General features: G+C 39.5%; 1 protein-coding gene across 3 annotated transcripts in view; it reads right to left on the bottom strand.

The window, feature by feature from the left end:
* Positions 1-20,425, bottom strand: part of LOC120531427 (flotillin-2a) — a 92,154-nt gene extending 71,729 nt beyond the window's left edge. Inside the window, exon 1 of one of the 3 annotated variants that reach the window (XM_039756841.1) lies at positions 20,207-20,425. In XM_039756841.1, the coding sequence (XP_039612775.1) occupies positions 20,207-20,255 (49 nt within the window). In that variant the 5' untranslated portion in view covers positions 20,256-20,425. The remainder of the gene's footprint in view (positions 1-20,206) is intronic. The other 2 variants (XM_039756840.1, XM_039756842.1) reach the window with 2 other exon arrangements.
* Between the last annotated feature and the right edge of the window lie 1,443 nt (positions 20,426-21,868).

The following is a 21,868-nucleotide window of genomic DNA, read 5'->3' as shown; positions in this document are numbered from 1 at the left end:
AAATTTGTCTGCTACATTAGCAAAGAATCCTATCATTTCGGTAATTTCTGATTTTACTTTATAGGAATACAACACGCATATATGTGGAACACATTGTAGATTCAGTTTTTTTAAAGGAATAATCCACCCAAAAATTATATTTTATTTATATACGTTACTTAACCCATGTTGTTCACAGTGATGGCCAAGAAAAAAATTTTAATGTCATGATCTCACACAGAACATTCTGATAGAACAGACGTCTATGGAGACCAACATAAGACTACAACAAAAAATACAAAAAGCATATGAAGAAAGAAAAAAAATAAATAAATAAAATCAGAGCAGTGTACTCAGAGGAAAAGAATTCACATGGGAACTGAAGACAGGATTCTTAACCAATGAAGCCCTTAATCAAAAATAATTAACAAGGAAACCAGGTAAGCACTGAAATACTACACATTTTTCAAAAGAAGGCAGGTACAGTAATAAACGCTTAAGGAGACATGTCAGAAAATTGATAAGATGTTTCATTGTGTTCCTTATATTAAGTAATTTTTAAAAAAGTGAAATGTCCCCCCTTAATATAAGAAATGTCATTGCCTCACTGAATTTGGTATTCACCTTTGTTGACTGGGGCAGCATGGTGGCGCAGTGGTAGCACTGTTGCCTTCGCTTCCCAGGTCCTCCCTGCCTGGAGTTTGCATGTTCTCCCCGTGTCTGCGTGGGTTTCCTCCCATAGTCCAAAGAGATGCAGGTTAGGTGCATTGGCGAATCTAAATTGTCCCTAGTGTGTGTGTGTGTGTGTGTGTGTGTGTATGCATGTCCTGCGGTGGGCTGGCACCCTGCCTGGGATTTGTTCCTGCCTTGCACCCTGTGCTGGCTGGGATTGGTTTCCCGTGACCCTGTGTTAGTATATAGCAGGTTGGACGATGACAGACTAACTGACCTTTGCTGACTGATGCCTACTGAACCACTGAACTATAAACAAAGCAACTAGTAAATAAAAGAAAATATAAATCTCTTGTTTTATTGTAGTATTTCTGAAGCGCTCCTATACCAGCAAAACTGCTGCTAGATTATGTGAATTTCCCCTTAGGATTAATAAAGTATCTATCTAACTACAGTTACCATTGTATCTCGTTCACATACACTGACAGAGAGAGGGATAGGCTGGTATTTGTTTTGTCCTTAATGTCAGGTTTACATTTTAACAAAGAGAAAACAAAACTTCAATGAAGAGGCCAAAGCAGTGCTGCTGTACAGCATGTGCGACACGACACGTAAGCAACGGGGCTTTAAAGGGTTATTTGCCATTGTAGCTGAATTTTTCATTCAAATAACTGCTGAAACAATTTGTCATTCATAATTTTTATGAAATATCAAATTAGGGATTTTAGAAGTTTTAATTCTTTATAAAACATACTGTGTACACCACATAATTTCCTTGCTGCACTTTTTTGAAAGCATCAAAATGCTGACAATATATCCTTTTTCTGCTTAAAGCATTTTGAACCTACTCTGTCCCAATTTGGCAAAAGTAAAAAAATATTTAAATACTCCCCATCAACTAATTAAAGGATTGTTAACTATTTCACTGGTCTGAAACCCAAGCATGTTAATATTTTAGGAACATTAAACATCACAGTGACAGACACATTATCTTTCCAACAAATAAAACATTTCCCTGTATAAAAGTACCACAACATGACATGGCAGAAGAGCAGGAGTTTTGCTCATACAGTGCAACACAATAGTACTGATTCTACAATAAGCCATTCTTTTAAAGATACTTCCCTTCCCATTCATCTTCCCTGTCATATTAAGACCACAACCACTCAAAAGGTAAATTACACTTCTAATACAATCATATCATCAATGCCTAAATAATGTGCGCAAGTGCTACATAAGCAAGGACTATTATCCACCCACATGAAATGAGATGTAATAAAACACGGCACTTATGATCACCACCACTGTTGTGCAAACACATGAGGCTCTCCTCCGCTGCTAGCAAATTTAGACAACAAGTTCTGCAAGCATGTTTCAGTATCCAAAACAGAAAAAGATTATACAACAAACAACAAAAATGACGAGGAATATAAATTTAGTATGTGTGTTCTTATTAATATGAACTAGGTAGGTGTTTAAACTGTTGTGTTTTTTTTTTAAACATTTAGTTGATTGAGGCTGAAAACCGTATTAGACAATACAAAAACGGTGCATACCCTACCTTCCTACACTCTATCATCATCATAATGTACTTTACAGACAAAGCAAGATTTCAACAGGTCACCTGCTTTTAAAAATATTTTTTATCCATTATTTTATAACAACATGCATATTAGATAAAAAATAAATCTTGGTTAGGAATTACAGTACAGATACTGCACAGAGGAAACCACAAACAAAGCTCGTGATTATCATCAGATATGGGCCAATTTACCATCTCAAGTAAACCCTTTAAGTCGGTATGCTCTTAGATTGTTTTTTCAGTGCTGTATAAAATATGTCTACTTGTGAAGTCACGTAGGAGAGATACTGGGTCTATTTCAATCTCCCTCCTCAGTATATTTTTAATTTCTCAACAAACCACCCACCATACTGCTCCGGCCTAGCACAGGACCACAAACAGTGAGTGAAGTCACCCGTTTCTCATGCACTTAGGGCATAATGAAATTCAATTTCAAAGACTAGGAGATGAAGAAGTTCTTTGTTTAAGGTGAACTGCTTTTCGTCTTTTACAATCTATAGGACACTTATTTTTTGCCATTTCCTCAAATCTCAGCCCACAGTTCATCCAATTTTTCTGCATTAAGCTGCTTCTCTGACAACATCCTTAAGCCCCGAGTGCTAGACTTAAGAGTAGTTATTCAAACGAAAACACCAATCTATACTAATAAAAGGGAAGGCCCTCACTGATTAACTCACTCACTCATCACTCACTCATCACTAATTCTCCAACTTCCCGTGTAGGTAGAAGGCTGAAATTTGGCAGGCTCATTCCTTACAGCTTACTTACAAAAGTAGGTAAGTAAGCAGGTTTCATTTCAAAATTCTACACGTAACGGTCGAAAACGTCCGCCATGTTGAACTTTCTTATTTATGGCCCCATCTTCACGAAATTTGGTAGGTGGCTTCCCTGTGCTAACTGAAACCAATGTACGTGCTTATTTTGGTGGTATGACGCCACTGTCAGCCGCCATATTGAATTTTCCAACATCACTAATTCTCCAACTTCCCGTATAGTTTGAAGGCTGAAATTTGCAAGGCTCATTCCTTACAGCTTACTTACAAAAGTTAAGCAGGTTTCATTTCGAAATTCTACGTGTAACGGTCATAACAGTTGACAACGTCCGCCATGTTGAACTTTCTTATTTATGGCCCCATGTTCACGAAATTTGGTACGCGGGTTCCCAACACTAACTGAATCCTACTTACGTACATATATACGTCCATAGCCTGCAGCTCAGTCACCATGTGAGGCGGCGTTGGGTCCCCCATCCCAACGCCTCTCACGTTGTTGGCTGCCTGCCTATATAAGGCCATCCGTCGCTCCGGTCTCTACATTCCCTTCCTTGCTTCGCCACGGGATTCACGTCTCCCTGCTGATAACTACAGCCTTTTTATTTAAATCCACGGCTTCTCTGCTGTTTTATTGCTCGTTTATTACGATTATAGTTATTGTGTAGTTATTTTAGACTTGCTTTACATTGTTCAGGTACCCATTTCCTTTATCGTTCCAACCGTACCCCCATTAACATGTCTATCGAGGTGATCACCATCAATCAAAGAACTGTCACTTATCGAGTGGTTTCCATGCCCGGAGATGGCACCTATCTTTTCCATTCTCTGTGTTACATATTTCACGGCCATATCAGGCTCACTCTTGATATCCGGAGGAACATTGTGTCTTATGTATTGAATGACTAGGACAGGTTCAAGGTGTGGACTGATGACGGTACAGGAGATAATTGTACTACACAGGAGCACTATAAGAGTAAAATGCTTAAGCCCTTCACCTATGGATCTGCATGTGAGTTGATGGCTGCCGCTGAATTGTTCGGTTGTCGCTTTCAAGTGTACCGAAATGGCCAAATATTTTACACCTTTTGACAACCGCCAATGCCTCTTAAACATCTTAGATTCACAGGTGACGATTTGAGTAGTAGACACTTTGATGTTTATGAATGTTTAAACTCTCAAAAGCTGGATGTGAAGTTATCGTTGAAACCGGTTGTATACTTACAATGCTTGACAGATGCCGAATGTCTCTTCAACACAAGTCCTACAAATACTGTCGGAATTGAAACAAACCATGAAACTCAAACCAATTATGACAGCAGCAATCCAAGCTGCGAGATTTGAAACAAGATTACTGTTCACATGGCCAACTGTACGTTGCATGCTCAAGAGTAAGCTCAGCGCACAGCTTGGTCATATTACAACCGGAGGGCCGAACTCACAATGTGATATACAAAGAGATCCTTAACAAATAATTATTGGTATATTTTCCATCAGTTTAAAAAGGTTTAATTTTCTTCTTAATAAAACTTTTAAGGCAGTACTTGCCGCTGGCTTGGTATTTTGCTAGTCTATATATATATATATATATATATATATATATAATTCACTAAGGCAAGACACCCATGGAAAGCACGCCGGAAGGGGCGTGGATTCACTAAGCCGCCGACAAGTAAGACACCTATGGCGCACGCAGGAGGAGCCACGCCCACCAACTCCAAGACCATTGGATACGACGACAACTCGCAGAGCCATGCCCACCAACTCGGAAGCGACAACACAGAAAGAACGGCATCATTTATATTCGTCTGTCGTAGAAGCCTCATGTACCTCTGAGCCACCTTGACTGTTCATAGGGGCATGTTTCTCGCGGAGTCGAGTCGCCATATGCAGCGTGTAAAACGGTTTGCGACGGGTATCCTATGGGATCCTTAAAACAATCCTTTACAACTGAGGTTAAAAAACAATGAAGTAAGCAGTCTTTAAAAAATGAGTTTTCGGTTATGACGCATGACTGCATGCACCATAGCAAACTGTTTTAAACACTACATGCAGCAATCTGCATCCACGACAAACATGCATCTTCTTCACTCACGGACAATTATATGTTGCTCTCTCCAGAGTTCCATCTTTTCATTCACTTTCTGTTGTATCCTCAAACCCTCCCCCTTTTTAGACAACTGTGTCTTTCCAGAAGTGTTCAACCATCAATAAATAATTATGCGGCGTTTGTTATGCCGCGGGTTCACTATAGTGTTGTATTTTGCTCTCTCCAGAGTTCCATCTTTTCATTCACTTACTGTTGTATTCTCACACCAACCCTTTTTAGACAACCGTGTCTTTCCAGAAGTGTTTAGCATTCAATAAATAATTATGCATGAGATTGAGCGTGTGTGTACCCGGCACACAGAGGCGTGGGTAAGCTGTTGAACCTCATTCAGGCTGCAAACCGTGGAATTCTCACTAAGTGCGACTCATACGCTCCCACTGGTTACGTCCCTACCCTTTGTACACACCCCACTCCCACCTCGCTACTACCGTGGTTGGATGTCTTGGTGGATTATATATAGAAAAGCAGCCAAAACCGCACAGAGCAATGAAATGTCTACGTGAGTCACAGGTGCATCTCGACTGTGCAAAGACGACAACGACTCAAGTGACGAGTTGGAGGTGGGCACATGAGCGGGCAGTGCATACTGAACGAGAAATCAGCAGACTAGCATGACAGAGGGAGCTAAATGGACGTCCTTCTCCTCTCCTCCCGTTCCACACTCTGCGACTGAGCGGCGTGCACCCCCATCCCTCCGTCTGGCAGGAAACAGGCCTGATTATGCGGCTGATGGTGCGCCGCGGGTTGGCTAGTAGATGTAATTTCCCTAACAACAAACACCTGCTTCTCAACCAATGAGAATGTGAAGTCTGAAAGATGTGTGGTCAGTCTTCTTCATGAAGCCCCTTATCTGTAAAAAACAGAAAATGTCTTCTGTGGGAATGCAGTATTAATAACCTGCTCAAAGGAAATCAAAATAGACCCCTTAAACAGACCACCGGGAAAACAATTCCTTTTTAGATATGCAGAGCGCAAAGTTGCGATTGAGAATTCCTAGCAGAAAATCTGGGTTGTAAAACACTGGAGTAAAATCTGAGACCTAGGTCTGTATTTATTAGGTGTCTCAGAATTACTCGTAAGAATTGCACTAAAAGCCACACTAGAATTCATCCTACCTCACAGTAGGACACAAGAATCATTTACAAAGTGTAATAGTCCTAGTCCCAACAAGAAGTAGGAGGTCACGTCTGAGACTGAATAACGTTATGAACTCACAGCACCACAAGTCACAAATTGGAGGTTATAATGACGTTTTGTAGTTTTTTTATACTTACACTGTGGCCTCATCACAAAGATACTAATAATAGTAATCAAAAAAGAAAAAAAACATATTAAAAAGGTAGGATTTTGTACTTTCAGATGAACCACTGTTATTCCAACAGAAAACACCTCATAAAGTAACAATTTAACTGAAGCCACGGTTATTCTGGTGTAGTTTTTGAAGTTGTGTTTCATATCCCATCGCAGCCAGTGTCTTCCACTGTGCCATGTACCCTGGTCTCCCCTCATCTTCTGCAAGGCTCTATTTATCCAGTGCTTCTGGAGTCTCCGCCTACCTTCTTGAACCTTCCTGAGCTTATAAAATGTAACCATAATGCTTCAGGCATTTGTGGAATACAAAACTCAGCATACCCGTGTAATATACTGCTAGCAATTACCCATTCAGCCCTGCTTATCTTCCGGATAATTTGCTGGCTATACAGTACAGCTTGCATCCATGAACACTTGTATGTTGAAACTGTGATATCATTTGTGATTTACATAGGAGTTGTCACCCACATTTAGCACAATGATCTTTAAGAGCATGCCGATTTGTATCAATGCAACTAGATTTAACATTGCCTCATGTGAAGGTGTGGGGAAATATATAAGCCTACATATCACCTCACACATGGCAGGGGTGTTTAAAGTCTGGTGTGAAATTTGAGAAATGGTTGGATTTGACAAAGCTGCATTTTACATGTAACACTTTCATTTTGGCTACCAGCTCTTAATTTCTCTGCTTAGATGGAGTGATCATGTAACATACTATTATTAACGTAATTTTATGAATATTATTAAAAATCAATCAGATCGATTTCCCTTTATGAGCTCATTGTTAACAAATCATTCAGCTTTTCCCAGGATGTGGATCTCTGGCGGAACACCACCTTCTGGCAGCTCTTAGAGAGTTTGGACAGATCAAATTCTCCTAAATCCCACAGAAGTTTGTAGTCTCTTAATAAAATTGATAAAATGCTTTTACTCCTACAACTCAGAGTAAGACCAAGATTGCATCACTCTGAGATTTGTGAGCCAGTTAAGACCATTTCCCCAAACACGAGACGCTGTTCTCGTCTACTATCCAGGTGGCGAAAAATTTTCCATACCTTCACAGTTATTAATGGTTATCAGTAGTCTTTCACTTATTTTAAGTTCCTAAGGAAAAGAAAAATATCTGAAAGGACATTCTGATTGTGAGATTTCAATGTCCATTCATATTGAGGAGGGGTCATTAAGCACACATTTAACTACTGACCACAAATGAGCACTTGATTGGTGTTTTTAATATCCGATAGGTCCAGGCCCCCCTTGGCATTAGGAATTTGCAATACTTTTATTCTAACTCTGGGTCCCCTACCTTGCCAAATAAAACTGCAAAGCCAACTGTATAAGCTTTTCAATATTTTGTTAGAAAACAATAGGGTACAAGAGCAGGGAAAAGGATGATCAGTTTAAAAAGTGAGATACTGCCCAGCAGGAATACAGGGACCATTGCCCACCACTTAAGATTCAGTTTAATTCTTATATAGAGGGGATTAGATTTAACTTTAAACATCAGGTTGAAACTTGGAGTAACAGATATACCTAAATAGACAAATCCAGAGGATGGTCATGAAAAAGACAATGGAGAGGGATCGTTCAATATGTATTGCAAGTTTCCTAAAGCCATGGCTTGAGAGGAACATGGCCTCTTGACAAATTTTAGGTTGACTTTATAAATCAACTTTGCACAACTGAATCAAATCAAATGTTACAAAAAAGCAATCACTGACCATCCCAGGTTAAATGAGTCTTGGAACCATTCCTCACTGGTCCTCCTTATTTTGTGTATTCGGATTATGTGCATGACCAGAACTTATAAATACAGTGAATGTTCCCACACTGGCAGCTGCACTTTTATACCACAGGCAAGAAAGCAGCAGTGAGATCACAGTAAAGAAGTGAATAAACAAAGCAGAAAGAAAATTTACCCGAGTAAGACCGAGAGGCTGTAGTGAGTTGCACAATTAGGCACGTGTGTTCTAAGCGTCAGAACCTTTGCATATTCTAGGGCGCAACACACGCAGAGTACAATAGTAAGGTGTACCATCATGCCAGCGAGCTCTTGTTCCTTCAGTCATACTAAGAAAAGATGGTGTTACTTGCAGCTGGGCTGCTTTTTCTGCTTACGGGTGTGTTGATAGGCTGGTGATATGCAGAACGTTATACTGTTCAATGTTTTAGTTAGCGAAAATGAAGTGAATTGCTAAAGCATTTAAGTTGCCTCTGTTCCTACAGGAGCCCAGCTTTCTGACTATTAGCATCCAGGAGACAGAGTGCTTTCCGTGTGTAGTACTTCAGGTTGTTTTTTTTAAATTAGTAATTTGAAATCACTTTTTATATTCTAGTGAAATTTTAGTGGTGCCCAGGATCGTCCCTCCATTTCACAGTACAGTATATGAAATTACTCAGTAAAGGAATGATCAATATTTGTCAGTGTAGTCCTTCCTTATTACACAAATCAGTTACTTCTTGGCGTTTGTTGTAAAGTGGTGAGACTACATGCGAGTGAATCAATAACTGTCTTAACTATGTTGCATAAACAGCTCATATCTAGCTGAAAAAAGTTCATCCCATCAATTGTTGCAATTCCTTTATTACTTTTTTTCCCTTTTTACACATTCAGTGCGTTTATATGCACGTACATACCGTTTTTACTCATGTACAACGCGCCCTCGTGTAAGACGCACACCCTAATTTTTATAAAGAAAATCGCGAAAATCGTTTTTGCCCCATGTACGACACACATTGTGATTGTATAGGAAGCATTTAGGGCACATTTTCCGCAAAATACCCTTCTGTTTTTGTTGCATGACGAACACATGACTCTGGAACACCGTACTTGTGACCTGCTGCCCGATTTCCCATCTTCTCTGCTTCCAAAATCACTTTTAGTTTCTCTCCCGCCATGAAGGAGCATAAACGCTTGCTACTATCCATGCTGAATGACGATGCCAAACTGATTCAAAAACAAGAGCGAGAGAGAGAGAAAGCGTGAGCAAGTGTGCGAGCGAGAAAGAACGCAAACGAGTGAGCCCAAGCAGAAGAAGTAAACATTACAGAATTACATTTCCTCGTGTACGACACGCACCTGATTTTCTAATGCTAATTTTCAGGACAAAATGTGCGTGTGGTACACGCATAAATACGGTAATCGGGTTAAGGTGAATACCGCGATTAAGCCACAAACCTGATTTCTCAACAATGCACATTTACATGCACAAATAATCTTCTTTCAAAACGCTCTGACGTCATTAAACAGTATACAAAAAAAAAGAAACACCTCCATGAACCTAAAAATAAACATATCATCTGTGATAAATGTCTTGCGTTTTATAAATATATTTCGTCAAACTGACGCTTTACTAATAGGTTTCCAACACCGGATTGCATGCAGCACACGCTCTTCTGCTTGGCTGTGTAATTCAGCCCTTCAATGACCCAGTATGTGTGCTTCTTGTCTTACACCCAGTGCTGATGCAATAATAATAATAATAATAATGCAGGTATTTTTACTTCAATGTCAAAAAGTATTGTTTCAGGTTACTCAGTGCTTTATAAAGTAACTGGACAATTCCACGCCCACTGCTTTTATTACCCAACTGCTCTTGAAATTTTGTTGCAGAGTTTAGCACTGTGAGTTCAGGTCATCAACATACTCTGAAAGATTTCTGAAATATTGAAATCAGATTAATTCAGCCAGGAAAACGAATAATGTGATCACCTGAACATCTGCCTGGTACTTTATTTTGTGGACTCTTCTACCTGAAAGTTTGTGCAAAGTAAATACATACACAGGCTGACAGTGTGCAATGGACACAAGCTGACCACAACATCCTTAGTAACCTGATTGAGGGTTTACACATAGACAGGTTATTTGTGGAGAAATCTACCTCTGCTATCCAGGTTTCTCGGAGAACAACAATATGATTTCTTTAACCAGAATAAGGGTTGACATGCAATTAAAGAAATCAGGTTTCCAAGAATAATCAGGTTACCGACGTTATATGTAAACTAAGCTAACTAAATTGAAACGGCTAAACACAAACAGATAGATTACTCTACTTTTTAACCCATTTTGTGTCTGCTATGGCATGAATAGAAATAGAGAGCACACAGCAAAAGGGCAAGAATGAGAAAAAGAGTACTGGCTTCCCAGTGCACACAGAAGAACGCATGCTGCACATCTGAAAGCACACCTTCCAAAGCTTAAGCATCAACCTCCAACATAAAAACACGGAGTAAATTGCTGGACTGTTCTGTCATTCTGGCAGGCATTCGAGAGACACACTGCAGTCCAAGTAACATTCCAGTGCTCAGTAGAATATGGAAAAAGAAGAAAATTAAACCTGCCAATTCTGAGCTACTGTAACTTGACAATGTGTTCACATTTTTCATTCTTTACACGTTTACCAAATTTCTTGGACTTTAACAACCCTACTATGAACACTATGAAAACCAAATATAGTTGGGTATGCTACCGCAAACAGTTTTTAATCAATAGAATCAGGATGCTACAAAAAACACAGATGCTACAAATGAATGCAGAGGAATCCCATCAGTCAACGGAGCACACTTGTGCATGTAACATGTCAGGACCTTTCTGTCGTTAGAGCGTCAGACATCATTTGTTATTGTCTTTAAGGTTCAGCTTTCAGTTATCTGCTTATGTGCGCCTTTAGCAGTGAATTTTTGTTTGTTTTTTTTTTTAATTATTCTGCTATATAAAATTTTAGACATGAGCCAGTAAAATAGAGCGAGAAAACTAATTAACTTAGACATTAAGTAAGGAATCACTTCCAAGCGAGAAAGCGTAAAATGTGCAGGAGATCAAAGCGTTGAATATAGTATGGCTAAATCAATGATCAGTACAATTTGCAAACACAAGGAAGAAATAAAAAGTGCACAGATCATGCAGAGAATCTCCAGGTTAAAACAGTTCACATTGTAATAGCACAGAACAGATGGAAACTGTTCTATTACTGTGAATTAACAAAGGGCACGCATATTTTTGATTTCATTTCTCCTGTTTAAATGGTGTGCTGGATGGTAACTTTCCTCTAGGCTGTGGCCCTGGAATGGACTATCCCATTATACATATATTTCAATGTATGCTAGAACTAACAGATGCCAAAACAAATGAGATTCTAGAGCATACCCCACTGTACGGACTAAGCCTTAATAACAAGAATAACCACATCTTATTAGAGAGATGCCATCACATTTCAAATAAGGAGGATTTAAGAGTACAGTAATCCACATGTCAATGAGGAGGTATAGTGCTGCCTCATGACTCCAGGAGACCGAGTAACAGTGTTGATTGAGTCCTTCTTTGCGTGGGTTTTGTCAATTAGAGTTTCTTTTAAATACTCTGGTTTTCTCCCATATCCCAAAGATGTGCAAACTTAAACTACACCATATGAAAGGGTGTGGGTGTGAAGTACAAGAGTGTCCAGAGATAGATTTGCTTTAAATTCTGTGTTGGCTTTAAATTTAGGCTATTGGCTTCCTATTGACCCTACAATAAAAACTGGGCTCTAATGGAAACGGGTGGATTAATGGATACGTTTGTCATTAAAATCTTTACAGATGGGTCTAGGCTGTGTTTAGATTTTGTTACATATGTGGAAACTAAAGTTCACTTATATTCCAAATATAACTGGATAGATTACTAGCCATGTGCGCCCAACTATGTTGCGCGTGTTAAAAGTTGTCTGTGAAGGGCTCCCTGTTTAAACGAGGCTGCCAGTCGTAGGGCTGTTCGATATAACGATATATATCGGATGACAATATGAAAACGTCTATCGCTGCACATTACGCTATCGTTTGTTTCGTGGTGTCGCAAAATAAACTGTTTACGGCAATATTTTTTTCATTGTTTTGATGGCCACCACGTGGATGCAGACACACTAGCATGGCTGATGAAGACGAGGCAACACCAGGTAGCTCCACACAGAAGGACCTTGTTCCTAAACGAGGGGCTACCTCTGTAGTATGGAGATGGTTTGGATTTGAAGAGTCTGACACGGACCAGAAAACGGTACTGTGCAAATTATGCTGCAAACCGATCCCTACCACAGACTCCAACACAACAAACCTCTTCTACCACCTCCGCAAAAAGCACGTGAGCGAGCATGCAGAGAGTTTACAACTGAGAGGCAGGCCACGTAGGATATTACAGTTGTAATGGTACTAATTAAACGAGCATGTTAAAAGCTTGGAAGATTAATTGCTACCAAAACAATTTGCTTAAGGCATAATTTTCCCTGCAGCGTTTGCTGTCAGCGTTAATCTTGTTAAAATTACGTTTACTCCACAACTGCATTAATACGGCAAATCTCCGTTAACACTAGAATTACCAGAGCCTACGAAAAAACTTGTAATTCCGTCCCACCTTAAATCGCTTCTTAAAATCGTTCACAGCTCTCCACCAGCGTCTTTTGTCATCTAAATGTGCTGATAAAAATCAGGCTGCAAGCAGCCGGCTATTCCATCCCCCCACCGACTTAGAACGTGCACAAACTTCTCCCAGCTCATGCCTTGATTGATTATCTAGGAGTGAAGTGGAGTTTTAGAGTGGAAAGAATAGATTATTATTTGGAATACACGCATTTCACGTGTGTTCCGTTTCTACAGTAATCCGTGTAAACACATTTTTAAAACAGGAACGTTTTCATATTGTAGTAGTAAATGACAAAATGTAAGCATAAACTATATAATGTATGAAGCCTAAAGTCCAAATATCAAACACTTTCACAAAAGGTACACATATAACAGAACAAGTATGCTGTTATTCAAAAATATAACTGCAGAAAAAAGCCACCTTAGCATGCCATATTGACGTCGCACGCACTGCAGCTGACACAGTAGTATAATGGTATCAGCCGCTGACTAGTATCCAAAAGCTCATGAGTTCGATCCCACATGGCTCAGTTTTGAGAAGTAAACTGCTCTTATTCTTACTATTTTAGAATAAAAACATGCATTTGATTTCAGTGTGTAACAGCCAGTAATTTATGATACTTGTAAAGGTTAGTTTTTTTTTTATTCACTTTTCATTCTCAGTCGTGTTCAGGATCCTTCCCTACCCCCCATCTGAGAATGCTGTTTTCACATAAAGATGCGCGTGGCTCTGCAGCGTACTTGTGACTGCATTCTCGTACCAATGCTTGCGAACTGAAGTGCCTGCGTGCACTTTTCGTGGCATTACACGTCTATTTTTTTTAGCATGCCCGTGTCGCTCAAACACAGGAACATATGTTGGTGTACAAGAATAAAAAACAAGTGCACTTTTATTCTAGACTATAAGTGAAGAAAAATAAAGCAAGTTACAGTAGGCGGTTGATCGACAGCTTGCGTGGTGCAATGCTAAGAACTGCTGATTTCCGATCCGTGCTGTATAAAATCATCACATTCAAATATTAACAATTTCCACACACCCTTCCTACATTCACGACATGTGTACTTGTTGCAGTGTACACATCTCTCTGGGCTATGGTTCCTATTACACTGAATGAGCACCTGACATTGTACTTTCTTCCCTATATAAATAACATTCGAGTATAGCTTGTCTCCAAATAAATCACATTTGAGTTATAGCGTCTTTATGTGAAAACAGCATTGTCAGATTGGGGGAATCGTGAACGCGACTGAGAGAATGGAACTGAATAAAAAAAGACTGAAATCAAATGTATGTTTTATTCTAAAATAGTTAAGTACATGCAATATTATTTGAAAACGAACAGCGTCAGATTGGGCGCATATTCAAACCCGATCTGACGCTGTTCGCTTTCAAATAATATTGCATTAGTCGATGATGTTTTTACATATATTGTCTCTTTCATTCATCTTGCGGTTTGTAATCAGTGACCGCGTTTTTTCCCGATCTTGCCAGTTCGCACATGTTGCTGTATGGTGCTGTTTCTTTTGTCCAGGACATGCAGAGGACAGAAAAGTACAGAGCAGTAAGTTCAGCGCTATATGCAATCAGACAGACAAACAGGCAGAGAAGGCACTAGATATATAAATAAACAGGGAAGGCACTGTATAATAGATATATAAAAACAGCTAAGGGGATAGATATATAGATAGGTAGGAAGGAAAGGCACTATATGATAGGCAGACAGGGAAGCTCCTATATAATAATAAAATTACTGTTATTACTATGTAGATAGACAGGGAGTTCAGCGTCTCAGCGTGTATTCAAACCCGATCTGACGCTGTTCGTTTTCAAATAATATTGCATGTACTTAACTATTTTAGAATAAAAAACATACATTTGATTTCAGTCTTTTTTTTATTCAGTTCCATTCTCTCAGTCGCGTTCACGATTCCCCCAATCTGACAATGCTGTTTTCACATAAAGACGCGCTATAACTCAAATGTGATTTATTTGGAGACGCTATACTCGAATGTGATTTATATAGGGAAGAAAGTACAATGTCAGGTGCTCATTCAGTGTAATAGGAACCATAGCCCAGAGAGATGTGTACACTGCAACAAGTACACATGTCGTGAATGTAGGAAGGGTGTGTGGAAATTGTTAATATTTGAATGTGATGATTTTATATAGCACGGATCGGAAATCAGCAGTTCTTAGCATTGCACCACGCAAGCTGTCGTATCAACCGCCTACTGTAACTTGCTTTATTTTTTCTTCACTTATAGTCTAGAATAAAAGTGCACTTGTTTTTTATTCTTGTACACCAACATATGTTCCTGTGTTTGAGCGACACGGGCATGCTAAAAAAAATAGACGTGTAATGCCACGAAAAGTGCACGCAGGCACTTCAGTTCGCAAGCATTGGTACGAGAATGCAGTCACAAGTACGCTGCAGAGCCACGCGCATCTTTATGTGAAAACAGCATTCTCAGATGGGGGGTAGGGAAGGATCCTGAACACGACTGAGACTGAGAATGAAAAGTGAATAATAAAAAAAAACAACCTTTACAAGTATCATAAATTACTGGCTGTTACACACTGAAATCAAATGCATGTTTTATTCTAAAATAGTAAGAATAAGAGCAGTTTACTTCTCAAAACTGAGCCATGTGGGATCGAACTCATGAGCTTTTGGATACCAGTAAGCGGCTGATACCATTATGCTACTGTGTCAGCTGCAGTACGTGACGTGTCAATATGGCATGCTAAGGTGGCTTTTTTCTGCAGTTATATTTTTGAATAACAGCATACTTGTTCTGTTATATGTGTACCTTTTGTGAAAGTGTTTGATATTTGGACTTCAGGCTTCATACATTATATAGTTTATGCTTACATTTTGTCATTTACTACTACAATATGAAAAACGTTTCTGTTTTAAAAATGTGTTTACACGGATTACTGTAGAAACGGAACACACGTGAAATGCGTGTATTCCAAATAATGATCTATTCTTTCCACTCTAAAACTCCACTTCACTCCTAGATAATCAATCAAGGCATGAGCTGGGAGAAGTTTGTGCACGTTCTAAGTCGGTGGGGGGATGGAATAGCCGGCTGCTTGCAGCCTGATTTTTATCAGCACATTTAGATGACAAAAGACGCTGGTGGAGAGCTGTGAACGATTTTAAGAAGCGATTTAAGGTGGGACGGAATTACGAGTTTTTTCGTAGGCTCTGGTAATTCTAGTGTTAACGAGTTACCGCGGATCACCCCGTGCTTGGGGCTGGACGGCATCAACACGTTAGCGCCGTCCAGTCCCATGCATGGGGCGATCAGCTGTAACTCATTAACGGAGATTTGCCACACTACGATGTGCAAATTAACATTTTACTAGAATGTAGCCTAAAAAATATTATATTTAATATTATATATTTAATATATTTTTGTCGTAAGCCTTATTGCTGCTACAGTTTGAAGTACAATGTTTACATTTGGTTTTGACAGTTAATGTTAGACTTGTATTTATTTTGTTTAAAGGGTTTATTGGCCTTATATAGTTTAGTTGTTAGTGCTTTGATCCTTTTATATTTAATATATGTTGTGAGAGTTATTGCTGCTACAGTTCACATTTTGTTTATGTCAGGCATTTTATATAGCAGTATTTTATATTGGGCCTTTAGTAATTTGTTTTTGAAAAGTGTTTTATATTTGATACATTAACATTTTATGTTTACATTCTAAGTCAAACATTTGCTCAAATGTTCTAAATAAAAGAACAGAAATAATTACAAGTTGAGTACTTCTCATTTTTGATTTTTTTAATTTAAATGAAAAAAAAGGAGTGGCGATTATATAAACTATTCACTGAATACAAAGAAAATGTACTATATCGTGATATCGGGATATGAAATGAAATATCGGGATATAAGATTTTGGTCATATCGCACAGCCCTAGCCAGTCGTGAACTGGGCCCTTCGTCGCACACCATTATGATCTATACTTATAAAAGGCAAAGCCCTCACGGACTCACTCACTCATCACTAATTCTCCAACTTCCCGTGTAGGTAGAAGGCTGAAATTTGGCAGGCTCATTCCTTACAGCTTACTTACTAAAGTTAAGCAAGTTTAATTTCGAAATTCTACGTGCAGCGGTCATAACGGTCGACAACGTCCTCCATGTTGAACTTTCTTATTTATGGCCCCATCTTCACGAAATTTGGTAGGCGGCTTCCCTGCGCTAACCGAAACCAATGTACATACTTATTTCGGTGCTAAGATGCCACTGTTGGCTGCCATATTGAACTTTTCAACGGTCTTTGTTACTTATGGGCCCATCTTCAAGAAATTTGGTACACGGGTTCCCAATGTTAACTGAATCCTACTTACGTACATATATACGTCCATAGCCTGCAGCTCGGTCACTGTGTGAGTCGCCGTTGGGTCCCCCATCACAACGCCTCCCACATCGTTGGCTGCCTGCCTGAATAAGGCCGTCCGTCGCTCCAGTCTCTACATTCCCTTCCTTGCTTCGCCATGGGATTCACGTCTCCCTGCTGATAACTACAGCCTTTTTATTTAATCCACAGCTTCTCTGCTGTTTTATTGTTCGTTTATTACAATTATAGTTATTGTTTAGGTATTTTAGACTTACTTTACATTGTTCAGGTACCTATTTCCTTTATCATTCCAACCGTACCCCCATTAACATGTCTATCGAGGTGACCACCATCAATCAAGGAACTGTCACTTACCGAGTGGTTTCCATGCCCGGAGATGGCACCGGCCTTTTCCATTCTCTTTGATACATATTGCAGGCTAACTCTTGATATCCGGAGGAACATTGTGTCTTATGTATTGAATGACTGGGGCAGGTTCAAGGTGTGGACTGATGACGGTACAGGAGATAATTATACTACACAGGAGCACTAGAAGAGTGAAATGCTTAAGCCCTTCACCTATGGATCTGCATGTGAGTTGATGGCTGTCGCTGAATTGTTCGGTTGTCGCTTTCAAGTGTACCGAAATGGCCAAATATTTTACACCTTTCGACAACCGCCAATGCCTCTTAAACATCTTAGATTCACAGGTGACGATTTCAGTAGTGGATACTTTGTTTATGAATGTTTAAACTCTCAAAAGCTGGATGTGAAGTTATCGATGAAACCGGTTGTATGCTTACAACGCTTGACAGATGCCGAATGTCACTTCAACACAAGTCCTACAAATACTGTCGCAATTGAAACAAACCATGAAACTCAAACCGATTATGACAGTAGCAATCCAAGCTGTGAGATTTCAGACAAGATTACTTTTCACATGGCCAACTGTACATTGCACGCTTAAGAGTAAGCTCAGCGCACAGCTTGGTCATACTACAACCGGAGGGCCGAACTGACAACGTGGTATACAAAGAGATCCTTAACAAATAATTATTGGTATATTTTACATTCATATGTTACGTAGGCACGTACATTTTATCATTGGCAATGTCATTCTCTAACCAGGCCTCAGGAGCTAACCAGAGTAACACTGTCCACCACCCCTTTCATTATTCCGGCACATTGTTGACATCCATGAGTAACAACAACGTACTAAACTGGAAGGTGGTCTACGCATGCGTGGAATTCGTGGACAAACAAAGATCAAGATCTAAATGAAGATCTCTTTAGTTATAATTTAAAGCACAACAATTTGTTTAGTTTGAATGTCTGTGTTTTGAGGTGTGACTGGACTACTAGAGTCTTCAGTAGTATAAGCCTGGAGGAGATTCTTAATGCAATGCCTATGTTTTAGCTGTCTCTCTACTGCCATCTAGTGCTGCTTCTTCTAATTCATTCGCGGACAAACAAAGATCAAGAAGACACTGGAGTGGACTTATCAAGAGTCATTACCAGACAGATTTAGAAACGACAGAACATCCTGATAGCTGATTAGCTATTTAGGGTCACAGGATGCTGGAGTCTATTCAGGCTATAAGGCGCACACCCCAGTTACAAAGGCCTAAAAAGGAACCAACAACCAAACCTACTGATTGTCTTTGGGAATGTAGGTGGAGAACTCACAAAGACACAGGTAGAACATAAAGACTCCACATTAGCAATGCTACCGTGCCATACTTCAGAACTAATTAAAAAGGCACAGAGGATGCTTCATTATAATGCATTCTCTGAAGAATACAAACCAAGACAAGTAATGTCCAAGCTAAAGGACACACTTATGAGATACATAATAATCTGAGCGGCTCTGGTCTTCATATTACAATAAAGGCGTAACAGTGTAAGAAAAAGCCCCGAAAAAAGCTAGCAGATTAATCTGTGGTCTGTAAGGTGAGTTACGAAAAATATGAATATGTGAATATTTTTAGGCTAAACAAAAGCTTTGATTAAAATGTTTTCTGTAATATCTAAAGGTTGCGAACAGCTGCTTTAAAAATTATTCAGCAAGGATAAGAGGGCAAAGGTTATGAAACATTTTCAAATAAACGCTAAAAAAAATGTTCAGGCAGAGAGGTTAAGATCCATTGATTAAAACTACATTGTAAATGTGCGCAACGTAGCGCCTTGAGCTATTAAAATTTAAACCTCTGGAGAAAGTAGGGATAGAAATTAACAAAATGACCCACTGTTAAATTTTGCGCCTTTTATATTAAAAAAACAACTTATCCATTACCCACGAGTTCAATTACAACAACCTACTTCCAGCAAACAGCAGTAGTTTGATTCCTTTCTCTTACACTTACTCGCACGGATCAGCCAGTTTGGTTTAATTCGCCTCTTTGATTCATTCATCTTGCGTCATCTCCCTGCGCTAGTATTTCACACACGGTACCGATGTATCTACCCTAAGCTTCGTTTCTACATTTTTCACAGCCATACTGCTTTACCGAAAACGGAAACTGCACATATCTTGAGAACAGTGTCTGAAAAAAAGATGTAATTAGGTTCGATAAAAGAGAAATCTGAATGACTCTCGAGTAGTTTCTCGGAATTTACGCGAAGTAAATGGTCACTTTATTGCGATAACAGGTGAACGATGTAAAATAGTTCATTATATTTACGCAAACTCTCCTCGAAAACCGGCGACATTACAACTAACATTCCTAGAGCTAGAGCTTCGAAGACCGAAGGAAGTGGAAGCAGCGGAAGCACGAAAGGGGAAAGGAATCATTGACTCTGCATCGGCTGCGCCTGCAAAGCAAACACGAGAGCTAAACAGTTCGTGTACAAAGCTCGCCTTAATTCTATGATACACGTTCTGCACAGTATGCAGAATCCCCGATAAAATAGATCTTAAAAAAGCCACAGCGTTAATTCTCAACCCCGACATGATCATACTCAGTTATTTTGAGAACACACGACCCCTCGATTGCCCCATTAACATCGATCCATTCTTCTTTACGTTTTTTTTACCTGAGACAACGAGGGCTTCGTTAGGTCCAACGGTGTTACAGTTTCCCATTCTTACAAATGATAACCGTATTTTCTGTTTTCGCAATAACTCTCAGTTTTGGATTTTCTCAACCCCAATCCTTAAAAGCCCCAATGTCGTCGACCTCCACTTCAACTCCTCCTTCTGCCACCGCCCCTCTATGCAACACAAACAACAGTTACTACCAATGCCCACCTCGGCTCGGAAATGCGCGATCCCGCATGACGACACAAATAGAAACATGTCACGCAAATCATGACGGGAAAATGCGCGACCCCGGCGTAAAGAAAAGCAGGCGTGTCTCCTGAACATTCTGCTGTTTGTCGGTGGGGATTACTGATTGTCTGTATGGAGTTGTAGTTTACTGGTTTATATTTTCGTTTTGTATATCCACAGTTTATCATTTTTACGTCGTAAATTTAAAGTCCCTTTAAACTGTTCCCAATCCCGTAAATACAAGTAAATACTTGCTGAAATGGGATGGGAGCGGAATCAAATATTGGTGGAGTAGCTGTCAATTATCACGCAGGGAACCAATCAGTTGCGAGAGACGTAGCGAGGACCTGGTTAGTTGTTTTTTAGGGGGACCAATTGGATTAGAGTGTGTGATGGCTGACACGTACGTCACAAATGCTAGGAGCCGAGAACTGTGAACACGCCATTCCTTTAGGAGGAAATAACATGAAAAGAGGCCAACAGATGAGCCGTAAATTTCCAGCTTATAGCCTGGGCGGCTGGGCTGGAAGCTCCCCTATGCTCGCCTTTACTGAATCGTCGTGCTTCTTTAGCATATATGAAGTCATTCAGCAAAGAGCGTCACATTTAAATTACGCAGAGCATTCTCTTGAATAAAGTGTGCTTCACTAAAGAGGTGTAAGAAAAGCCAACGCTAACAGAAGAAATAAAATTATATTACTATGCGAATTTACGTCAAGGCCATTTATTGCATTCATCATCTCTTTAGATATGTTTCAGTAATTTGCTATGATGCAAAATATTTGGTCTTCACATTCTCGTTGTGTAAAATTTAAATGCAGCCTACATAATAAATACATTTTCAGTAAATCAAAAATAGAGAATGTTATGCATCTGTCCGTAAATACATTGATACCTAAATTGACAATACATGGGCGTCAGTGCCTTGAATTAAAATGACCTTTGAACCACAGAAATAAGTGATGTCCATAGAGGCCAATAGAACTAATAAGAAAGAGAGATGAACAACATTTATTTATATAGCACATTTTCATACAAACAGTAGCTCAAAGTGCTTTACATAATAAAGAATAGAAAAATAAAAGACACAATAAGAAAACAAAAATAAATCAACATTAATTAACATCGAATAAGAGTAAGGTTCGATGGCCAGGGGGGACAGAAAAACAAAAAAACCACACGGCTGGAGAAAAAATAAAATCTGTAGGGATTCCAGACCATGAGACCGCCCAGTCCCCTCTGGGCATTCTACCTAACATAAATGAAACAGTCCTCTTTGGATTTAGGGTTTTCACAGAAGGACTTGATGATGATGGTCACGTAGACTTCTGGCTTTCAGTCCATCCATCATTGTTGGAGCATCATGATGCTTTGAGTAGGTGAAGGTGGCACAGGCCACCACCACAAAGAAACCGGAAAAAGAAACA

The sequence above is a fragment of the Polypterus senegalus genome, chromosome 6, assembly GCF_016835505.1.
Source record: "Polypterus senegalus isolate Bchr_013 chromosome 6, ASM1683550v1, whole genome shotgun sequence".
Classification (NCBI taxonomy): Eukaryota; Metazoa; Chordata; class Cladistia; order Polypteriformes; family Polypteridae; genus Polypterus; species Polypterus senegalus.
The sequence above is the reverse complement of the archived record's forward strand: the minus strand, read 5'-3'. Positions and strand labels throughout refer to the sequence as shown.